General features: G+C 37.3%; 1 protein-coding gene across 1 annotated transcript in view; it reads right to left on the bottom strand.

Annotated features, from left to right (window-relative positions):
* LY75 (lymphocyte antigen 75) overlaps positions 1–20,064 on the bottom strand; it is a 43,888-nt gene that overhangs the window by 10,860 nt on the left and 12,964 nt on the right. The window contains exons 13-25 of the mRNA XM_066553783.1: positions 19,331–19,473; positions 13,838–13,919; positions 13,208–13,279; positions 11,700–11,823; positions 10,856–10,891; positions 10,414–10,589; positions 9,760–9,824; positions 8,846–8,922; positions 7,605–7,741; positions 6,479–6,584; positions 4,412–4,572; positions 3,897–4,026; positions 1,292–1,518 (exon numbers count right to left, since the gene is read on the bottom strand). Of these exons, the coding sequence (XP_066409880.1) occupies positions 1,292–1,518; positions 3,897–4,026; positions 4,412–4,572; positions 6,479–6,584; positions 7,605–7,741; positions 8,846–8,922; positions 9,760–9,824; positions 10,414–10,589; positions 10,856–10,891; positions 11,700–11,823; positions 13,208–13,279; positions 13,838–13,919; positions 19,331–19,473 (1,536 nt within the window). The remainder of the gene's footprint in view (positions 1–1,291; positions 1,519–3,896; positions 4,027–4,411; positions 4,573–6,478; positions 6,585–7,604; positions 7,742–8,845; positions 8,923–9,759; positions 9,825–10,413; positions 10,590–10,855; positions 10,892–11,699; positions 11,824–13,207; positions 13,280–13,837; positions 13,920–19,330; positions 19,474–20,064) is intronic.

The following is a 20,064-nucleotide window of genomic DNA, read 5'->3' as shown; positions in this document are numbered from 1 at the left end:
GCCCTGGAGGATGTAGGAAAAAAAAACTCCACATAACAAGCAGCATGCTATCTTTAAAAAACCTTACATTTGAAAGTCTTTGGGAAATCCCCCTACTGTTGTGTAATTTGTCTTATATCTTTCTTTTGTGTCTTGATTTCAGCACTGGAGTAACAAGTTCTGTTGACCAGTTGCATTATAATATACTTTCATGTGACATTTTAATTGTGCCTAAATAATGAAGTGTTGCAATAGTGAAGAGCCAGTGCATGCCTGAGCTATATGCCACAAAATGAATCATTTGATCTTCACTTACAGATAAAAAAATCAAAAGAGATGGGGAAAATAGGTTGTCTGGTTTCCCCATTTTCACTAAGATTAAATGGTTGTTTCATTTAAAAATTTAAAAATATTCTCCATAAAGTATATACTCAAATTTCTGTTTTCCCCTATTTGCTAAAGTATCCAGTAGCCCAGAAGTGACAATAGCAGAACATAACACCACAGTGCTGCATGAACACCACCATACTGTGTAGGTAAGGCACCTCTAAAAAAATTCTAACTTTTTTCTTGCAATTATCTCCAGACTTATGTGTGTGACAAAAGAGATAAACCTGGCCAGAAAGCCCAAGCCATCCCATTAACAGCTGAGACACCTCTCAATCCACAATAAAGATTTTCAAGAGGTCCTCCAGCTAATAAAGATAAAAAGCAGCCCCTCCTGCATTATTTTATTTTTTTTACCAAATAAAAACCATAGGGAGAAAGAAAAACACACTAACCTGTCTCAGAGATGCCTCCCTCAGACTCACAACACAGGTATAAATAACATGAAGTAACAATAGAATCTAAGTTAAACTTCAAAAATGTATCTCCACAAATATTCAATGATTCATTTTGAATTTTATTTGCCACTTGTAGTTTCGCCCTTCCAAAACAGATTTTTGGGTCATCTTTCTAGAGTGGTACTGTAAACAGTGGTGATGATATTAAATGGCAACACTCATTACTCATTTGTAAACAAAAGAGATGACTCAGTAACCTATGTTGCTGCCACCCTACAATATATCCCTTCATCATCAGTGTTTTAAAATAATTTTATCATCATCATCAATTCATCCAGCGGAGTTCAAGAATATGTAACTTGGAGAACTGAAGGTTCAAAACATTTATCTTGAGATGGTTATCCCTAAATTAAAACAACTTTTAGCCCAGAGAGTAATTTGTTACTGAATTTCTTTAACTCAGGTTTTGTTTCACACAACTGTAGAAATTACCTTAAGCCACAGTTTGAGGAAAAAACAAAACTTACATCTCTGCTGAAGAGTCCAGTCCAGAGTGGGTAATTATGAAGAGCAGCCTGAACAGCAAGAAAAGCCTGCTGGAACTGATCTGTAATGCTAACCAGCTGCATCTTGTTATTTATGCATGCAGCCATTGCATCATTCCAGGACAAATTCTTCAGAATTAACATGTATTGAACATTTTGATAGCTCAATGTTTCATTAATGACTTGCTCTGTCTGGTTATCAGCAGTACCTATACATAAGAAAAGAAGTCCAGTAATTAGGTAGTTAAATACTGTAATACATTTTAAACTCCAAATATCTCTGTAACAATCAGAAAAACCTGTTTGACTACGCTTGGGAAAAAAAATCTTAGATAGTAGATTATGCTGATAATTATAGTTAGAAGCAAACATCATTGATATCTTATATAGAAAAATATATATTAAAAATAATTATTATTTTCAGCCAATGTATTATTAAATATCTTTTTCTCAATTTAGGTTCATTTATTTTTACATGTTATTTTAAATTAATTGCTAATTAATTTATTGAATTAAAAACATATTCTATAACTTCAATTATACACAAACATGAGAGAGCAAGTGCTCTCTGCTGTAATGTAGCAACAGCGAAACATGACTCATTCATCTCTGTGGAGCCTGTGGATTTATGGTTATGCAAATCTATTGGGCCACAGAACCCGTCTATGCAGATCTTGGTACAGCACAGTCCCAGAACTCCTTATTGCCATCCATGAATATAGTGAGAACTGTTTTCACCTCCACTTAACTAACTGCAGAAAATCCAGCTTGCATAGGGAGGGAGATAATTCACTATTTGTGCTCTGAGCACAGAGTGTTATCACAGTTACCTGCCCCACACCTGAAGGCACAGCTCAGTGATGCTTGGCTACTGCAGTAAATAGAAGGTGCAAATATTCCCATGGGTGGTAGGGTTAAGCATACAAATGGTAACCCCAAAAGCTTTATACACAACCAAAAAGAAACTCATTCTGCAAAAGGCAGAACCCTCCCAATATTTAAAACACTTGAAGTAGAAAAATGCCTGCAAGGGGTGAGGGGAGGCATCACTATAAATACCAGTATATAAATGGCTGATTGATTGGCTGACAGGGCCATTTTCCAAAACACATGACAACAGAAACACAATATTAATTTGATATTTACAGCTTTCAGTAGATCAGAAAACTGACAAGGCTCAAACAGATTGTTTCAAGTAGTTTGTCTGCTGCCAAATGCTTTCACTTAGTAAACAGCTACAAAAGAGAACCATGGAACCCAGGGTGCCATCACACATCAAAGGGTACCAAATTGGAAACAAGGCAGTAAGCAAAATGTTCATTTCTGAAAAAATAATTGCTGATGATTACCATCTCAAGAAATTCTGCAAAACACAGTCATGCCAAGATTTCCAATGAACATGAATCATCTTTTTCCTGATGATAAAGCCCTAGACAGCTTCGACTCTCACACAGCTGTCCCTACAACCTGCTGAGGTCCCTCCCAGCCCAAACTATGCTTAGATTCCTAACACAGTATAAGACCAGACCATAGCAGGACACATTCTCTGTCACTCCAAAAACCTTTCTCATTAAACCTTCTACAGCTGTGGCAAAGAAACATTGAGTATTTAGTCACTCCAGACTAATAAGAGATTGATATAAACAGATACATTGTCAACCTCCAATTCGTAAAAGTCTCCTTTTCACATTTTTATGACATCTCTTCCATCCAAACTTCTAATCTTAACACTTAGAATTTCTGGAGTATTTGGCACTGAGTAAAGAGGATTTTGTATGTTAAATGGAGGTGGGAGGTGGAAATCTCTGCCTATTGGAGACTAAAGAAGGTGGGTGTAGTCTTGGGCGTTTTGTACACCTAGGTTTCTTTGTGTTTGATTCTTTTTTAGAAGATAGCATGTTCATCACTTAAAAGGATTATTTATATAAAGGAACCTACTCAGAAGTGGGTATGCTGAACATTAGCCCATAGCAGTAATTAAATGCACATAATAACTATATGCGTTTGATCTTATTCCAGTAATTGGTATTTGCCAACCCACATGGGGACATCTGAATATTATTTTTAGTTCAGATTAAAAAATACCACTCACACCAACTCTCAAGTTTTTTCTGGGGAGAGACCAACTTCAACATTTAAAGTCTATGATACTTTATATTCTCATAGAACTAAAAGACAGAGGATGTATTTAAGGAGGATATAAATATTGTGCGATTCCTTCCTAGGGCTTCTCACTTCCACAGTTCTGAAAAGGAATCACTTGTTCCATCCCTCAGTGTACATGACCTCTATACACACAGAACATTAAAGACCCATCTGCTGAAGTGTAATTCCACTGAGACTGCACAAAGTCTCTCAGGAAAAGAGATTCTCCCTGAGCTGGCCTATGAAACACAATAGGGAAAATTCTGAATGGCTGACAAAACAGGCCCCAGATCATCCTCTACACTCTGCTTTTCTAGAATTTACCTGCTCAGTCTCTACAAGAATCTTGCTCTTCAAGTGAAATCATTTACATGCATTGAAGTCTCCTGGCACATGCACCTTTAAACTCTGGCTGCAATTTATTTTGACTCTTCAGACTTACCTACAGACCGCTGGCATATACCCAAGAAGTGCCTGTCAGCACAAGCAGTGAAATTCCATGTTCCAACATATTGTGATTTGGGATCATTGAGGATTACACCACACTGATTGTTAAATTCTTCATCAAAAAGCTGAGAAACAGAAATATCCTTATCAGACTCAAATAGGGTAAAAACATACTTGTGTAGAGGTGAAGTAACATGAGCCTAGGAGATCCCCAGCTGTCTGAACTTGTTTAAGAAGTTTCAAAGGAGTGGTGCAATACAGCTTATACAGCTTACCTGCTTTACAGACACTACCAGGTGCCTGGACTCAGAAAGTTTTCCTAAGCTAAATACCTTTCAGAAGTTGTCATCCAACTAAGGTAAACAGAACTCCAGTACTGTCAGCCACCCTGTTGGCCAATTAAAATGACTAACTGGGGAATTTGGTCTGTTACACATGGGGTTTTTTTTTGACACAACATTCCAAATTTCATTACTCAATAGGCAAAAGAAGTCAAAAGTCAGAACTTACATCCAGTGGAATTTTCCTTAACCTCCCTGTCAGGAGTGGGTGAAAGTTACTATACAACAGTCTACTCTCATCTATCCATTTATTTTCCCTTGTACTGAAGAGGAACTGTAAACCAATCCAAATATCTTTTGGCAGGCCAGGAAGCAACGATGTTATATAATCTGTTGGACAGAAGAGTAAATGTACATATTGTGGTTAGGAAAACAACAGTAAACCTCCAAAAGAAGACTTCATCTAAGTAAGACAATGTAATCCCTGTTTGTGTTAATTTAATTTTTCCAGCCTTCATGACTGATGAATGCTTATCATTCCGTCCTTCCATTTGATAACACCTTTCATAGTGATTTTATCTGAAAGGAGCAGTTGGTATTTGCCCTTCAAATTCTGAGCTGAGGAGAAATTAGGTGATTAAAACTGTTCCTTTGCCCACTAATTGGCAGTCTTTTATTCACACACAAATTTAAGAAGCTGCTTTTCCACAAGCCTGCAAGATCTTCTCTTGTCTTGCTGCCCTTTCTGAATTGATGGACAAAGTCTCCCATCTTTCTATTTTACATATCATAAATCAGAACGTTTTTTGGATTCTGGCAGACTTTGTCCACCCCACCATCAGAGACAGCAGGACAGGTCAAAGGAAGTCAGATTTAGCTGAAAAAAAATTCAGCCAGGTAAATCTTGTATCAGACCCCTCTTAGTGAGCATTCTGGGAAGAAACAATGGGCTCTGGTAATGCCCCAGGCACCAAAGACATTCACTAAACTTGACTAATTTAGGAAGACAAATCAAAGCTGTGTAATTAGCTACTGCTGACATGTTTCAGCTATTGGTCACATGCCAGACTAGCCACAGCCTATTTTCTGAACAAGACAAAGCCACTGTAGATTTGCAGGTCAGGGCTAGCCCCCAATACCACCAGGAGGGGTAGAGGCAGCCCACAGAAAGAAGCACATTTTAAGAGGACTGTGTCTCCTTTCCATATAGGTGGTCTCCACTACACAGAGAAAAGAAAAACAAACAAGACAAAATAACAAACACTTCCAATTGCACCAAATCACACGAGGGATCCTGCTATGTTACATTTCAGAATGGCTGTGCTTTTCCAACCTTAAATACATACAAAAACACCCAGGTCTGAGACATGTATATTCCTGTACATAACCCTATTCCTCCCCAATAACAGCAGTGAAAGAAAATTACCATTAAGCTGCTGCCTGTAGGTACACTCTTGACTTCTCTAGTCTATTTACCATATTTTGTTTGGCAAGAGGTTATTTGCTTATAAAGAAAATATGCACTGTGGGCACTGCAGAATTCAACTGAGCTACTTCAGATACACCCTCAAGAGAACTCTTAATTATCCACAAGAATATAGTTGCAAATTCAGCCATATCATTCATCAGTTTATTGCTGAACATTACTTGCAGCCAATGTGAACCCATTTCTTCCTCACTGCATTTCTCTCATTGACCTTAGTTGATTTAGGTGAAACAGTTCTGTCTTCCAGTCCTCCTGCTTCCAATCCTCTCATCAGTGTCCTGAAGAGCTCAAAGGGGGTCACTTTGGACACATTGCCACATTAAGCTGCACATGCAGAAACAGAGGGTCCTGTGCTCCAGGTGGCACTGTATTTGCCACCTCATTCCCACACACAGAGCTGAGCTTCTCTTGGAAGCAGCTTCTAAGGTGGTTTTTCACAGTGCAAAGTCTACAGTCTCAGTTATGCTTTAGCTAGGAAAGCCAAACAATTCTTCATTCAGTGATGACCATTTTATGCTCAACTCTCTCAACAAGGTTTTGCAACTTTTTTCTTTTTGTAATGGGTTAAGATCATATAAAGAAGCTGCTCTTCAAACTGACTGGTTCAAGTATCTGGTAACTGCATTTCCATGTTATGTTTCCAGTGATGCAAACAACAGACAACACATTTTTAATCAGTCCTGGATTTTTAGAATGCTCCTAAGTATGCCTGTGGATAACCAAGTGATTTATGCTCAAGCTCTTAAGCAGAACTATTTTGAATATAGAAGAGAAGCTGCACACTAAAGTGCCCCCAGTCCACCACCATACCTTGGTCAGCTTGATCTGAGATAGATGGAAGAGAGCCTCCAAAAGTTACACATTTTTCATTAGCTGCATTAAATGTTAAATGTTCAGGTTTCATCTTTAGAAAACACTGCAAAATAAATATAATGAAAATTATTTTTATCATACCATTCTGCCTAAGACATAAATCAAAAATCTTAAACCAACCCTAAAAACTCACTTCTCATTTCCTGCAATAAAATATAACATTTTTTTTGCAGAAAGCAAGGGACATGATAATAGTTGCAAACATTTATTTGGTTCAGCAGAGTAGTTAAATATAAACAATCTCCCTGACTAATGCCTCACTCATACTCAGTAATTCTTATTTGCCACCTCAGAATCATGTACTGTTTTAGGAATGACAACTCACACATGAACTCTGCAGTCAAATAGTGCTGGTCAGGAACTTGAAATAAGCTACCTTTAGGGAAAAACTACTTGGGAACTCCAAGGTCTATTCTGCAATGATGTGAAGTAAGTTTGCAAACCTTGGCACAACGTAACGTGCAGATTTGAAGATTTGATGCACATGTAAAGAATAATGGTGGAGCAAACAACAGGAATGAGTCTCGCTAAGACTTTAGATGACTGCCTTAAAACATAGTACTGAAATAATTAATTATTCTATGGATTCTGACTTGTTGGTTAATTCTTAAAAGCTGCTCACTGATTCTTACGTAAATTTAATCATTAAGGCAACTCAGGAAATAGTGTCTGCCAACTTGCTGCCTGCCTATGATTACTCCAGAACAGACGCAGCATGCTTCTGCCACAGAAACCTCATCCTCTCCCTTTCAAATCCTTCTCTTCATCCAAAGAAGGAGCCCAAGACTAGATACTACAACCAATGTTTTTGGACCTAAATGTGTGGCAATGGGAAAGCAAAACAATCTGAAAATGAATGCTTTGAATTTAAGAAGCCATCAATCCTGAACAAGGGACAAAAAGGGGACGAGATTATTTTCATCACTACAGTTAGTTTTCAAAAGTCCATTTCTAGTCTATTCCTCAACAGAGGGGCTACCTCCTCCTTTCTTTCAGAAAGGCATTCCAGCTTACTGGACTGTGAAGAATAGGCAAGGATGATGAATCTGTGTTATCTCTGTACCTTATTCCGGAACTGATGCCAGCCTTTAGGGCAACCTCCTTGGACTGGGCGGTAACTGGGATCATGTTTCTCTAGTAAGGAGGCATTGTTTTTTTCACAGATGAAGGGTAGTTTCACATTACAGTTAACTGGGTAGTCTGCAGAAATAAAAGTTTAAAAAACAGTTACGGTAATGCCTATCACACTCCAGTTGCTCTCCATACTTTATGACATGACAAGGACCAGTCTGAAGGGAAATCCGTTTTGGTGCAACCACAGTGAACTATTGTGCAATTGAAAGCATTAAAAATAGCAGTAGAGCAGAAGGCAAGCATAAATCATTTATATCAGACAGTAGTACAATATTCCTAAAGATCCAGAGTCTCACTCTTACTTCCAGTATTACCAGTTTGTATAGGCAGAGAGAATTTGAAAACAGAATATTATTGAAAAAAAGATTTTGTATATGAGGACTAACCTTGTATTCTGGCAAAGAGGGTACACCTAATTGTCAAAAAAAGCCAAAAGGAATCCTTCAACATCTACATGGAGAGCATCTGACCTGCACTGCTTTACATGACTCCTGCAGTCATAAATGGACTGACTTTCTGATCTAGAGCAATTTTTAGCTAACAGAGATGAAAACAGTTCAGCAGCAAACAACTGAATAATGGGGGAAACATGCTTTAAATAGAAATGGTAGAAGACAGGAGGAGCCTCTTGTTCTCTGGAGGTTATACATTTTCCTCAACATAAAAGTGTTGAAGAAAGGAAGCAATACACTTCAAGTACCACCAGGAGGCTTTTTCATTACTCTGTCTATCCCTTACAATATGACTCCAACAGTTAATGGAATTTGTGTCTTCAGATATGTACACGGTTGCAAGTACAGAGTTAAGCTCTCTAACAAACAGCTCTCAGACAAACTCCAGACCTCAGAACATGTGGCATAAACACAAAAAGGTAGCCACCAAAACCAGATTTATTTCTGTTGCAAAAAGAGTGACAAGCTATCATAAAAAATTGCCATTAGAATTCAGGTTTGCCTCTGGCCATTAAGAATTATTACCATGGATTCTACCATGAGGAAGTAATAAATGATTCAACAGTCAATCAGATTATCATGAAGAAGCCATTCACTCCTATTAATTGCAGATTGATACCAAAATAGAAGAGCTTGGGTAGAACAGTAATTACTACTTTTTTTCTTTTCAAACAAACACAGCAATAGGAGAGGGGGGGAAAAATAAAAACAACCTTACCTCTATACCAGTTCTTTCTGGAAATGTACCAGCAATCTCTCAGTAATCTATCATGGAAGCGTGGAAATAACTGTAAACTGGATATAAATATTTCAGTTAATCTCCAATCCAATGTGACCTTCACGGAGAAACTCTGATAGCAACAGTGTCAGTGCAAACAAAAATTTGGGCTATTAACTGTTTCTAGATGCCCTACACAAACTAGGCTAGAAATAAATAAGTGGCAGGTTCAGCATTTATATATTGTGCCCAAATTAACTTTTTGAAATGTGCAGAATGAGATTATTTATCACCATGCTGCAATCACAGCACATTGCCAGGACAAGTGAAGGGAATAGGAAATAGCTCTGGTTTCCTTTTCACAATAGTGCATTGCTATAGTATTTTGGAAAGTGAAGGACTTTCCTTGTAAAAAGCCTATGAATCTTCCCTGCAGCCAAGAAGGGAATGATGCAAGATTTGCTGTGAGTCATCTCAGCTCTACAAGGTTATACTAAAAGTCCTCCAACACTTTGGCATTACCTAACTAGAAGAGTGATGTCTTAAACCAATTTCCTATTTCCTGTTCTTGGGTATTCCTCAATCCTCAGAGTCAACAGACTGGGCACTTTTTTTTGGTCAGTTCTCCAAATCTTAGCAGAACACAGAAGTTTGCCCAAAACCCCAATAAAAGCATTTCAAAGATCAAGGGAATACATTAGCTACTAGGATCACACATTTCAAGGATTCACACAAGAAGACTAAGATGGCCATGCCCAACAGCCCAAAATCTAGAGGCTCTGATAACACGCATAAGAAATGGATGACTAACTCAGTTACAATAAAATTACTATGAATTAACGACTCCACTTAACAATTCCTAAAAAGCACAAAATAAAGCTTACAATAAAGCATCTCATAATTATTCTACATACGGTGAATGATAGCTGTAGCCATAATCAATAAACTTCAGCCACCACTTCTGTTCGCTGTTTGATAACTGTGGAAAGAAAGAACAAAACCCAGTGTTTTACAACCCACAGAGAAAGAGCTCCTGACTCTACCAAACATAGAACAATGTGACAAAATTAGACACAGAGGTACTGAAACTTGACATGTTTTTCTCAGATGCCTTACAAGAATGTACTTTTATGCCATGTACAACACAAACCCCTTCCATAAAGCCTATCAGATCATCCAGCATTTCTAATTAAATCCTCTCACCAGGTGAAAAACTATATGTTGTCCTGTGCACAAAATTAAGAACTAGCACAATTGTTAATGAAATATTTGCAGACAATGGGATGCTTGCATGGTGGGCCTGCTATGACACTTTTTCCCCATTCAGAGAGCTTTGTGTTTTTTTAATGTTGTTAAACCTACTTTTAAATTTAAAAATTCTTTTACCAGACTGACATTAAAATAATTCTCTTTTATCCCATCTTTTCCTTTTAAGTACAATTGAAAACCATTCAGGCCAACAGGAAAAAGAAAGAAATTAGGATTAACATTTTCTTATACTGGAAAACTTGGCAAGTAAATTTCCCTGCAAGGGAAAGTAACTGTAAAAACAGATTACACCCCCTTACCTTTTCTATTTGAGATAGTATTGTCCTGAATTTTGGGTAAGACTCTATAGAGGCTAAATCACTATCATTTTTTTGACAGTAGGAAATAGCTTCCTGGTAGCTCAGGTTTTTATCTGGTACAAACCACAGCTCTGCTCCATCAACAACAAGTGGGGGTCCATGAATTCCAATTTCATCTACACAGAAGAAATATCACATGAGTAAGAAATGAATTCTGAAATACAAATCTTTTATTTTTCTGAATTTATTAAGGAATCTCAATTTGACACTGGGAAGAGTCAATGCTCTGCATTTTGAACTTTCTCAAAACCAAATTCTATCAGTCATAATCTTTTCTGGAATGAAATAGGCATTGCAGTAGCAATGTAACAAACCTAATAAAAGATACTGAGTACAAACAACCCTACAACATAGTGGAAAAATACAGAAGAAGTCAAATTACCTGGTATATACCACTCTGGTGTCTTTGGAGTGCTACCTGTTCAGAAGAAAAAAGGAAAAGTCACTGAATTCACTTTCTAACAAGACTGTGGCCACCAATAATAGAAGTGATGGTTAGCACTCATACTTCTCAGCATTCATGATGAAAAGAAAGGAGAATGAAATCATACACGGGTTTAATAGTTTAAAATTAGCTAATATAAAATGAATGGGAGTACTGCATACCTCCATCTTACATATCTGTGGTTCTTTCATCTCTCAAGCATCAAAGTAGTATTTCCACCAGAATCTCACCCCAACAAGAAAGTTTCATCCCAAGACACCTTTTAATCAACAACCCAAATGTAAAAGTCTACTGGATTACATACTGCATGAAAAAACCTGGATCTGTGCAGATATACCATGCTATTCTTTGGTATTCCCACTCCTCACTACAATGAGGAGCTACTACACCTGTTCTACAAGAAGGCTAGTTGACCTAAGGTTGAAGCAAACTGTACGCCCAAAATACTTGTGGTGATTTAGTTAAAAATATCACTAAGAAACATTAAGTCAAGTCCACAAGTGCTGCAACTCAGTGGCTTATATCAACACACAAGAAACCACTTACTTCATGGGACTAGAAAGAATACAAGAGCACTGATACTGCATTCTCCTCAAGGTCAGTTTCTAAGTGTACATCTGTTTGTATGTGACATCCATGAGACATTTCATGTACTGTCCTCTTTAGCAGTTCAGAGAGGAAACAACAAAATACTGTTTACAAAGTTTCTATTATAGGGCAATAATTACAACTCATTGTATTAAACTCTTTATACAAACAAATGGATGTAACTGCAGTTTACCTTTTGTTATCTGGCAGACCCATTCAAGCCTAGCTTCACAATCAAAAGGCCTGAAGTAAAATTCAAGGTCTCTGGCTTCATGGAAGTAAAATCTCCAAAATGATCTCCGTGAAAACTGTGAGGTCTGCATAAAAATAGAAACAGAGAACTGAGTTAGGATAGCATAGGCCTTTGAAATGTAAAATTAAACTGTAATAAAAAGGTCCTTTGGCAAAGTCAGTGTATTTTAGTGTGTTGTTAGCCACACAATTTATTTTGCAAATAAAAGAGCAGCTATAACTTCAACTATAACTCTTCATGTTAGCTAATGCTGTGAAGCAATAACATAAAGGGCTTAAGATCATCTACACACAAACATCTAAGAAGGTTTTTCTAGAACTAATGTTTCTTAGGGTTTTTGTAGTGCCCAGTTTCTCATAGATGCTTATTATTAAATTATCTATTGCAACTTGTTCCCCTGAAATGAATCTCATATCTGCTGAAAAGAAACCACCATCTGAACTGGCACAGAAACAATCATTCTTATTTAAAATTATTTCTTACAATCAAACTTGAAGAACTGACTTCACTCCTGCTGGTCTCTCCAGTAAAGAGAATTTTTTATCACTTACTGAAATGGCATGTCTAAATCTAGCAGGCAGGAGAGGAAAGTTACTATGTTCACAGCATTCCCTTCAAAGTGCTCTCTGGGGTCTAAAATTTTAGGAGCTCAGTGCTGACCAGGTTCTCAGTCTGGGGTCATGAAGACAGGAAAAGCAAATAAGGGAAATGGCTGTGAACAGAAGGAAAGGGATGCAATTATCCTTTCCCCCAGTAAATCCTAAAAGCAGAAGTGGTTCTATTTAGGTTAAAAGGGATGGTAGGTACTGCAAAAAGTCAGATGATACTTCAGAAAAATAAAAGGCTATTTTAAAACTCATGCCATCAAGACTAAATTAAGTATTGAAGAGCTTAATCAGGAATCAAGCTGAGGTCTGACATTTGAAATTAGAAACCAACAGAGAACATACAGTCTATTTCACAAGTAAACAAGGAAATACACACAATAAACATGAACACATGCTCTGTCCTGGCTACTGCATTCCTCTTCAGGCTTTAAATTTTTTCTTAATCAGAAAAGCTAGTATAGATTTTTTCAAAATTACTGGTAGGGCTCTCTGTGCTTTTTTCTTTTCGACTCCATGACACATCCTTAAGAATTATATGTAAACAAGAGATCCATAGTATGGCACTAGGCAATACAAAATACCATTGTTACTAAAATCATTTGTAGTTAAAAAGATACAAAAGAAGTCCTATGAAAGGTTATCATTAACATAGCACTCGTCTCATAAAAATACTTAATTAAGGGAAAGTTTGTAATAGGTGTAGATTGATAAAGGAACAATACAGCTTTTTCACTATCCTTAGAAAACATCTAAACCTAAATTCAGTTTGCAACTGGAAAAATTATTTTTTCCAAGTACCTCCAAGTAAAAACACACATTACTAAAAACCTTGAAACTAACCTTTAATGCAGCACAGTCTCTTGTATCATACTCATCTTCCAGATAGTCAAGTGGCATAACAACACTGGTTACCTACAGGATGAGTGACAGGGTGAAAGAATCAGCATCTGACATTCTGCTGTGGCAATCCCAAGAGATAACCTTTCAAACCTGGGGTCCCATTATGTTTATTACTATTAAAATATGTGTTGAATGGCAGTTACTCCTTCAGTTTTGAGTCTCCATGTCTGTTTTTTGGAGGGGAGGAGGAAGAACTCACAATTTCAGACAAATAAAGCAATTACAGTGAGGAAGATATTTTTGGAAAAGTCTGACAACAAGGAAATGAGCTGATAAACCCTCCCTTCTGTTGTGGTATGAAGACACCTTGTTTTCTCCACCATCTCTTGGATGTTTACTACTACATTTCTGTGAAATTACTTTAATATAATGGAGATGGAAATCAGGTTAGCCTTGTTAAAGATACATTTTTAATTGGAAATCTGCTTGCATGACACAATCTTCTTCTGAATTATTAATCTGTTGAAAGACTTGACAAATTTTAATTAAAATATTTATCAATTTACTTTCAATGCAGTCCTAGTTGAAACAAATCAGTATGTGACACTTCCTGATTAAAAGTTAACTTACTGGTTTGTTATCACTCCATTGCCAGGTTCCCAAAGAATCAGGACTCCTCTTATTCATTCCAATCCAGACCCATCTGTCATTGCTGTAAATAAATAAGATACAATCTTATGCCAAGCATATGGTTCAGCTCATTTAACAGGAAGACTGACCTATGGCATGGCATTATTTAGGAACTAGCAGCAAAACCAAGGTTTTAGTTGTAGCAGGTCAAAGAGAAAATAGACAGAAGGGCTGGGACCTCTTCTGTACAGAAGAAAACTAACTTTTTGTGGGCTGCATCACCACTTCATCTGTTGTCATTTGATATAATGGTCTCTTTTCTTCCAGAACCCACACACATGGTGTTTATATAGTTTGGTTCCCTTTCTCTTGTCCACCTTGGGCTATCTCCCAAATACCATCAGCTCAAATTCACTCTTCCTCAAATCACACAAAAGCTTCTACTCAAAGAACTGGCCTATTTTCCTTAACTTTGTAAGTGGTATAAACACACTAAACATGGGCACCTATTTCAATTATGAACCCTCACAAATGAGGCATAAACATAAATCAGCACCTAACACCACTGACTTCAATGGCTGCATGAACAAGTGGCAGTAGAAATTTTAGTCCTGTCAGAACTGGGTTTTTTCCTAGATTTTACTTCCTCATTTTTCAAAAGCAGCAGACACTTAAATCTAAAATTTCAGTTATGTTCAAAGATACAAAATTACCTGAAAAAAACAGGTTTACAATGTAAATATTCAAATCTGTAGTAAGAACCTTTACAATAATCTTTTGCTTATGAATCTAAAGATCCTGTAACAAAGATAAAGGTGCTAGTCCAACTGCAAGGTTAGTTTTGTACTGCAAATTCACAAAGATTAAATTGTGTGCAGGGCCCATAAACTGAACTTTATGATAACTCACTCCAATCCAATACCCTGCCCAGTAAAGTCAATAGACACTGCTCTGAATGACTGTATCAGCTGGAAGCAGCAGAGGGGAGAAAGATCATGAGTTTCTTCTGAAATCACAGACTACATCAAACCCTACTGCAAAAGAGCTGTGGAAAAGGCACTCTCATCAAGATGGTCTGAAAGCAAAAAAAAAGCATTGATGCCAAACTGCAGGGCTCCTGTAGAACTGTATCAGGAGCAATATCCCATCAGGATGCACCAAATACAAAGAAGGAACACAGGACATTTGAGGAAATTAGGAGCTTAGGCTATTAACAAGGATTAAGGATTTTCTTGTATAGTCTTCCCAAAGAAAGACAGGGAAAGGATAGAATTATTCTTTGTAATATATTTTAGGAGACTAAACCTGGAAGAAGAGGAGTGATTTGAGCAAAAAGAACATCACGTGTGAGGGAACCACAACTCAAAAATAAATTTAAGCTCAAAACTGGACAGAGACATTTGACCAGCAGAGGTCAGAGTTTGTAAAAGGCTCCCCAGAGTAGTGCTGACAAACTGTGATTTGAAGCCAGAATTTGGAAAGTTTATGAAAATTACTTTACTACCAAAACAGCTTAACCCAGGGTTTGTGAGCTAAGTATGTGAAATCCAAGAAGGGCAACAGTACTTTACTTGGTAAAGTTTCCTTTAGGAAGAAAGTATCAGCCATCAACAGATTATTTTTTTTTGTTCCTTATTCTCAACTCCAGTAATAGTTTTCTGACACTGGTGAGATAGTGTGATCACTCTAGTGTGATTTTATCATATTGATCAATCTTTAGTCTTTCAATGATACAACTAAGGAGCTTTAAAGAGCTTAAATGCCCCATACCACTGCAGTGGAAAACTGCAGTGAGCCAAACATTCACAGCTGTCAAACAGCTAAGTGACTTTTGGCTATTTGCCTTTAGGAGTTCATTTTTCTGTGGCTGTTCCTCCAACTAAGAGGCAGAGATCCTGTCCTAAATGTCACCTACAGACTTAGCACAGTTTAAGCAGTTGATCACCACACAGGAATATCTACTAAAAAGAAAATTTGAGACACTCATTTTGAAACAATTTGCAGCAATTACCTGAGGCTCAAGAGCAATTTTTCAAACTCTTTTAATTTGTATTTGGCTATTACACAATAAATAAATTAAAACCAAGAAGGGTTCCAGGTCAAGAATTTCTCCAGCTTATCTTCCAATTTACAATCACTAGCCTGCAAACAGAACAATATTTTCAGCTGACTGGGCTCTTATACTTTTTTGTATCGTTTTTGCTTCTTTTGGAATTGTTCAGACATGACCATGAGTAATTTAGTAACTGCTACACCACACTTGACAGTACTTTTAAGCTTCAGTAAAGCCTTCTGATAACCCTCTGAAATTATACTGTCATCTCATCATAGGAAAGAATCCCACCAGCTATTTAAGACAAAGATAAATTCAGACTCCCTATTGCAATTAAGCTTGCAGCAAGGAATTTGCTTGTGCTTCAAGTATCTGTCTCCTCATTGCATAGCATTAAAATTCATCCTGTGGACTGATATCAAAATGGATTTTTCAGTGACAGAGTATTCTTTGAGCTACACTCCTGGAACTGTGTCTAAAAACCTAAATAAAAAATCCTGAGTTTTAAACTAAAACATACATGCAATTTGTGCTTTACAATGGACTCCACACTGACACTGAAAGACCCTAAATCTCTAGCATCCCCTGCAGAATACTGCTGGTTTTTCTTTACACAGAGCTAAACATTCATAAAAGTCAAATACTGCAGGAGTGAATAAATACAGTTCAGATGCTGAAGGGACTATAAACCTGTAATTTTTCTGATCATATTCTAACTGCCAAAATAGAAAATTATTTTCTCTGTCCTTTATAACAGCTCCAACACAAGATTAAGAGTGAAGTTTTTAGGGCTTGTAGGTCAACCTAGTTCTTGACAAGAGGCAAAGTATACATCTGGGCCAACTCCTTAATGGTGCAATTTAAGGCACATTTAATCTAAGGCAGTGCTGGCCTAAAACTCTGCATGAAGCCCATTGGGCCACCTTGTTGTCCCTGCTGTAACAGGCTACTGCACTAGCTAAATCACATCCTGCTAATTACCTGCTTTTGAGTGGAAGAAAAGAGAAGTTGAATTAATGCAATTACTACAGCTTGCATCTCAGCTTTATTGCTGTTTTGGCCATTCTGTTAAGGTGATTTTTTTCTTTCAAACTCAAGTGTTTGTGAGGCTTTCTAGATGCAAATAAATTACAGCAGCAGAACCGTTCATATAAAAGGCAACCTGGATTTCTTTCCAGTAAGGCATCCTTGCTGAAATGTCGCTTCTAACCAGTCCAAGCTGTTTCTCCTCCTGTGTCCAGCATTGCTGCCAGCTATAAGATGCAGAATGCTCACACAGTCCAAAAAGAATGAAGTAGCTGAACTGCCTGTATCACATCCCTTAAAGCCAAAAGAGGTTATCCTACTTCTTCCAGAGAGGGGAAGGCTGGCAGGCAAATTTTATTTTCCTTTCCAATGGCAATAGCCTGACTTGGCTGGAGCGATTCTGGCTCTTATTTGACTCTAAGGTGGAATCTGAGTAAAGAACAGAATGGACTAGGCAAGCTGCCCTTTTCCTGGTGAACCAAAATGACTCCTGCTAACATTTAAAAACAAACAACTCTCAATGAGTCACCAGAGAACTGTGCAAGGGGAAAAAACCTGAAACCAAGAGAGTCGAGGTGTGGTTCCTTCCCCAAACTGAAATGAATGCACTGAATGAATGCTTTAGGTTGGAGTTTGCACTGAATAAATACAGAGAATATGAACAAACTGCATGCCAGCACACTCCAGCAGCTAATCATATCTAATATCACCTTAGCGTGATTTCTCCCAGTTAGCTAAAGTATTTGCTCTTGGTGAAATAATTCACATGGTTTCCTATCTCAAATGAGCTTGATTTTTATATTAACTACCCTTGACACCTGACCTCCAAAATATTTTATGTAATCAACACCTCTGAGTAATTTAAAAGCATAACTATCTTCAACAATTCATCATATTATCTAAACAAACATTATTTAAAATACCTCAGGCAATATCAACTATGTAGTATTTCAGTTCAGAATGTTCTGAAGTGCTCAGAAAGGGGTTAGCCCAGAAGAAAATACTGTGTTTTCAGTTATATTTGATATGAGCAGTTACTGCAACACTAACTGCAGAGTCAATTTCTACCAGGTTCAATATATTGCTCCTCATTTTAAGTTCTGCTGGAATAATATTGAAACACTGGGACTTATTAGCTTTCAGACTAAGTTTGAAATTTCTGAACTATGGGAAATGCAGGAGCATTCTGTTTCAACTGACTTCCTGGAAAGACAGAAGTCTCCACCTTTAAACTCCTAACAGAAAATGTAATTAATACCTCAGACAGTCTTCAAGCTGAAAAGCAGCTCTAAGTACTTGTAGGAAAAGAAAATGTGACTTCTTTATTCACATATCATTGTAGATTAGGTGCACTAAAACAAAATTTGCAATTGAAAAACCATCTAATAAAGTCTGCAGCTAGAAATAACTTGCGCACTGATTTTTATTGTGGGACTTCAGCCAGTTTAGCAAAGGAATTACAAATGGATTTTACACAAGCCATGCTATCTATATATAGAGCATACAAGTTTGGTTTTGTCTCTTATTAACATAAACACTGAGTAATTTTCATGACTTGTGCACTTCTAAAAAAAGTTCACTGGTTTCTCAAGAAGGCACCACTTCAGTCATCAGGTCTAAAAATTTAATCACTGCTGTATGCTGGCAGCTTCTGCAATAATCCTAATTTAGTTTGTTGATGAAAAAATTTACATCACATAACTGGCAGCATTTGATTTTTAGAAGGCAAAAAATTCTGAAAAAACACACTGTCAATCAAAAAAACCATATTACACAAGGATCTGACATCACACCAATGCCCAATAAAGCTTTGCAGTGACAGTTCATTTGATTAAAAATAAAGCTTTAAACTCATAAATTATTTAGCATTTAATCTGTTGATACCAGAACAGTCAGCACACCCATCTAATGCCCATATAGTGTCAGTGTAGCTATGCCAAATAGGATCTGTGCCAACCAGATTGCTGGACACTACATTATTCACATTTTCAAAAGTTAGCACCCAGTTTATTCAGGAAGCATTTCATGAATAAAAATGAGATGTGTTTGAAAAACTGAAATAATAACTCATCTCTAAAGAATGTACCAGTAAAGAGTAGGTACATTTACCATCTAGGTGTGCCAAAATTCAACACAGAGAAGGAATAATTTATTGTAACAACAGACTTAGATTTGAGCTTTGAGCATTTTCTATTACATAAATTTCTCTTCCTGTGCTGCCTCTAGCACTGTGAAATATCAGCCCAAGCTGTACTCCTGTGACATTTTCCAGCAAGGCAGTTCAAATGCCACATCAAAGTGTTCTGTGGGAAACACAGGTGTCACACACTATCTCGTATTTGCCATTTTTGGTCACCAGCAGCATTTGCGATCCACTGCAGAATCAAAACTTCAGAACATGGCTAGTTTGTTACCTGATCATTTTCCTCAGGATAGAATGAAGTGCCTTAATTTCTTCTGAGTGGCTAAAACTAGGCAGATGGCCTCCAAGGGCTTCACAGAACCTTTCTGCCTCTTCCCAGGTCCTGGTTCGCAGCACTCTTTCACTATGGAAGAACTTCACAACAGCCAAATGTCAGAGCAGAAAATGACACAAGGCAGTATTTTTAAAACACTCCTGTTCTACTAAAATATGGCCACCTGAGAGTCAATAACTGGTATTTCCATAGGGAAAGAACTTGACTTTTTAACATTTTTTCTTTCAGTTTGCTTGACAGCAGCCAGACTCTGAAGTTTAGCTGACAAAATTTGTTTCAAACACAACATATTCCACATGATAGACTTTCTCTGCTGTTCTTTACCAGAAAGATTTTAGAAACCACCAGCTAGCTCATTCCATAACTGTAAGTCAAGTTATAAGTTTTAAGGGATGTTGTTCTTTCAAATTTATGGTGAACTACAAAGCCTAATGTTCACTTAAACTAGTCTCACTTAAGTGCTGTGCATGAAGAAAGTTCTTTGGCACACCCTTGGAAACCTGTATGCATCTGAGGTGCAAGTTTGGCTCGTACACCTCAGCTAACACATCCACTTGATCCCCTTGGTTTCAGTCCAAGACAAGTTCCATCAGCTGGATCTCTCTGCACAGACATGCTGCATTTGGTCAACAGCAGTTGTGGAGAATGTGCCAGGGCCAGCTGTCATGTCC

The sequence above is a fragment of the Molothrus aeneus genome, chromosome 7 (genome assembly GCF_037042795.1).
Source record: "Molothrus aeneus isolate 106 chromosome 7, BPBGC_Maene_1.0, whole genome shotgun sequence".
NCBI lineage: Eukaryota > Metazoa > Chordata > Aves > Passeriformes > Icteridae > Molothrus > Molothrus aeneus.
This window is presented reverse-complemented; position numbering and strand designations above follow the sequence as displayed.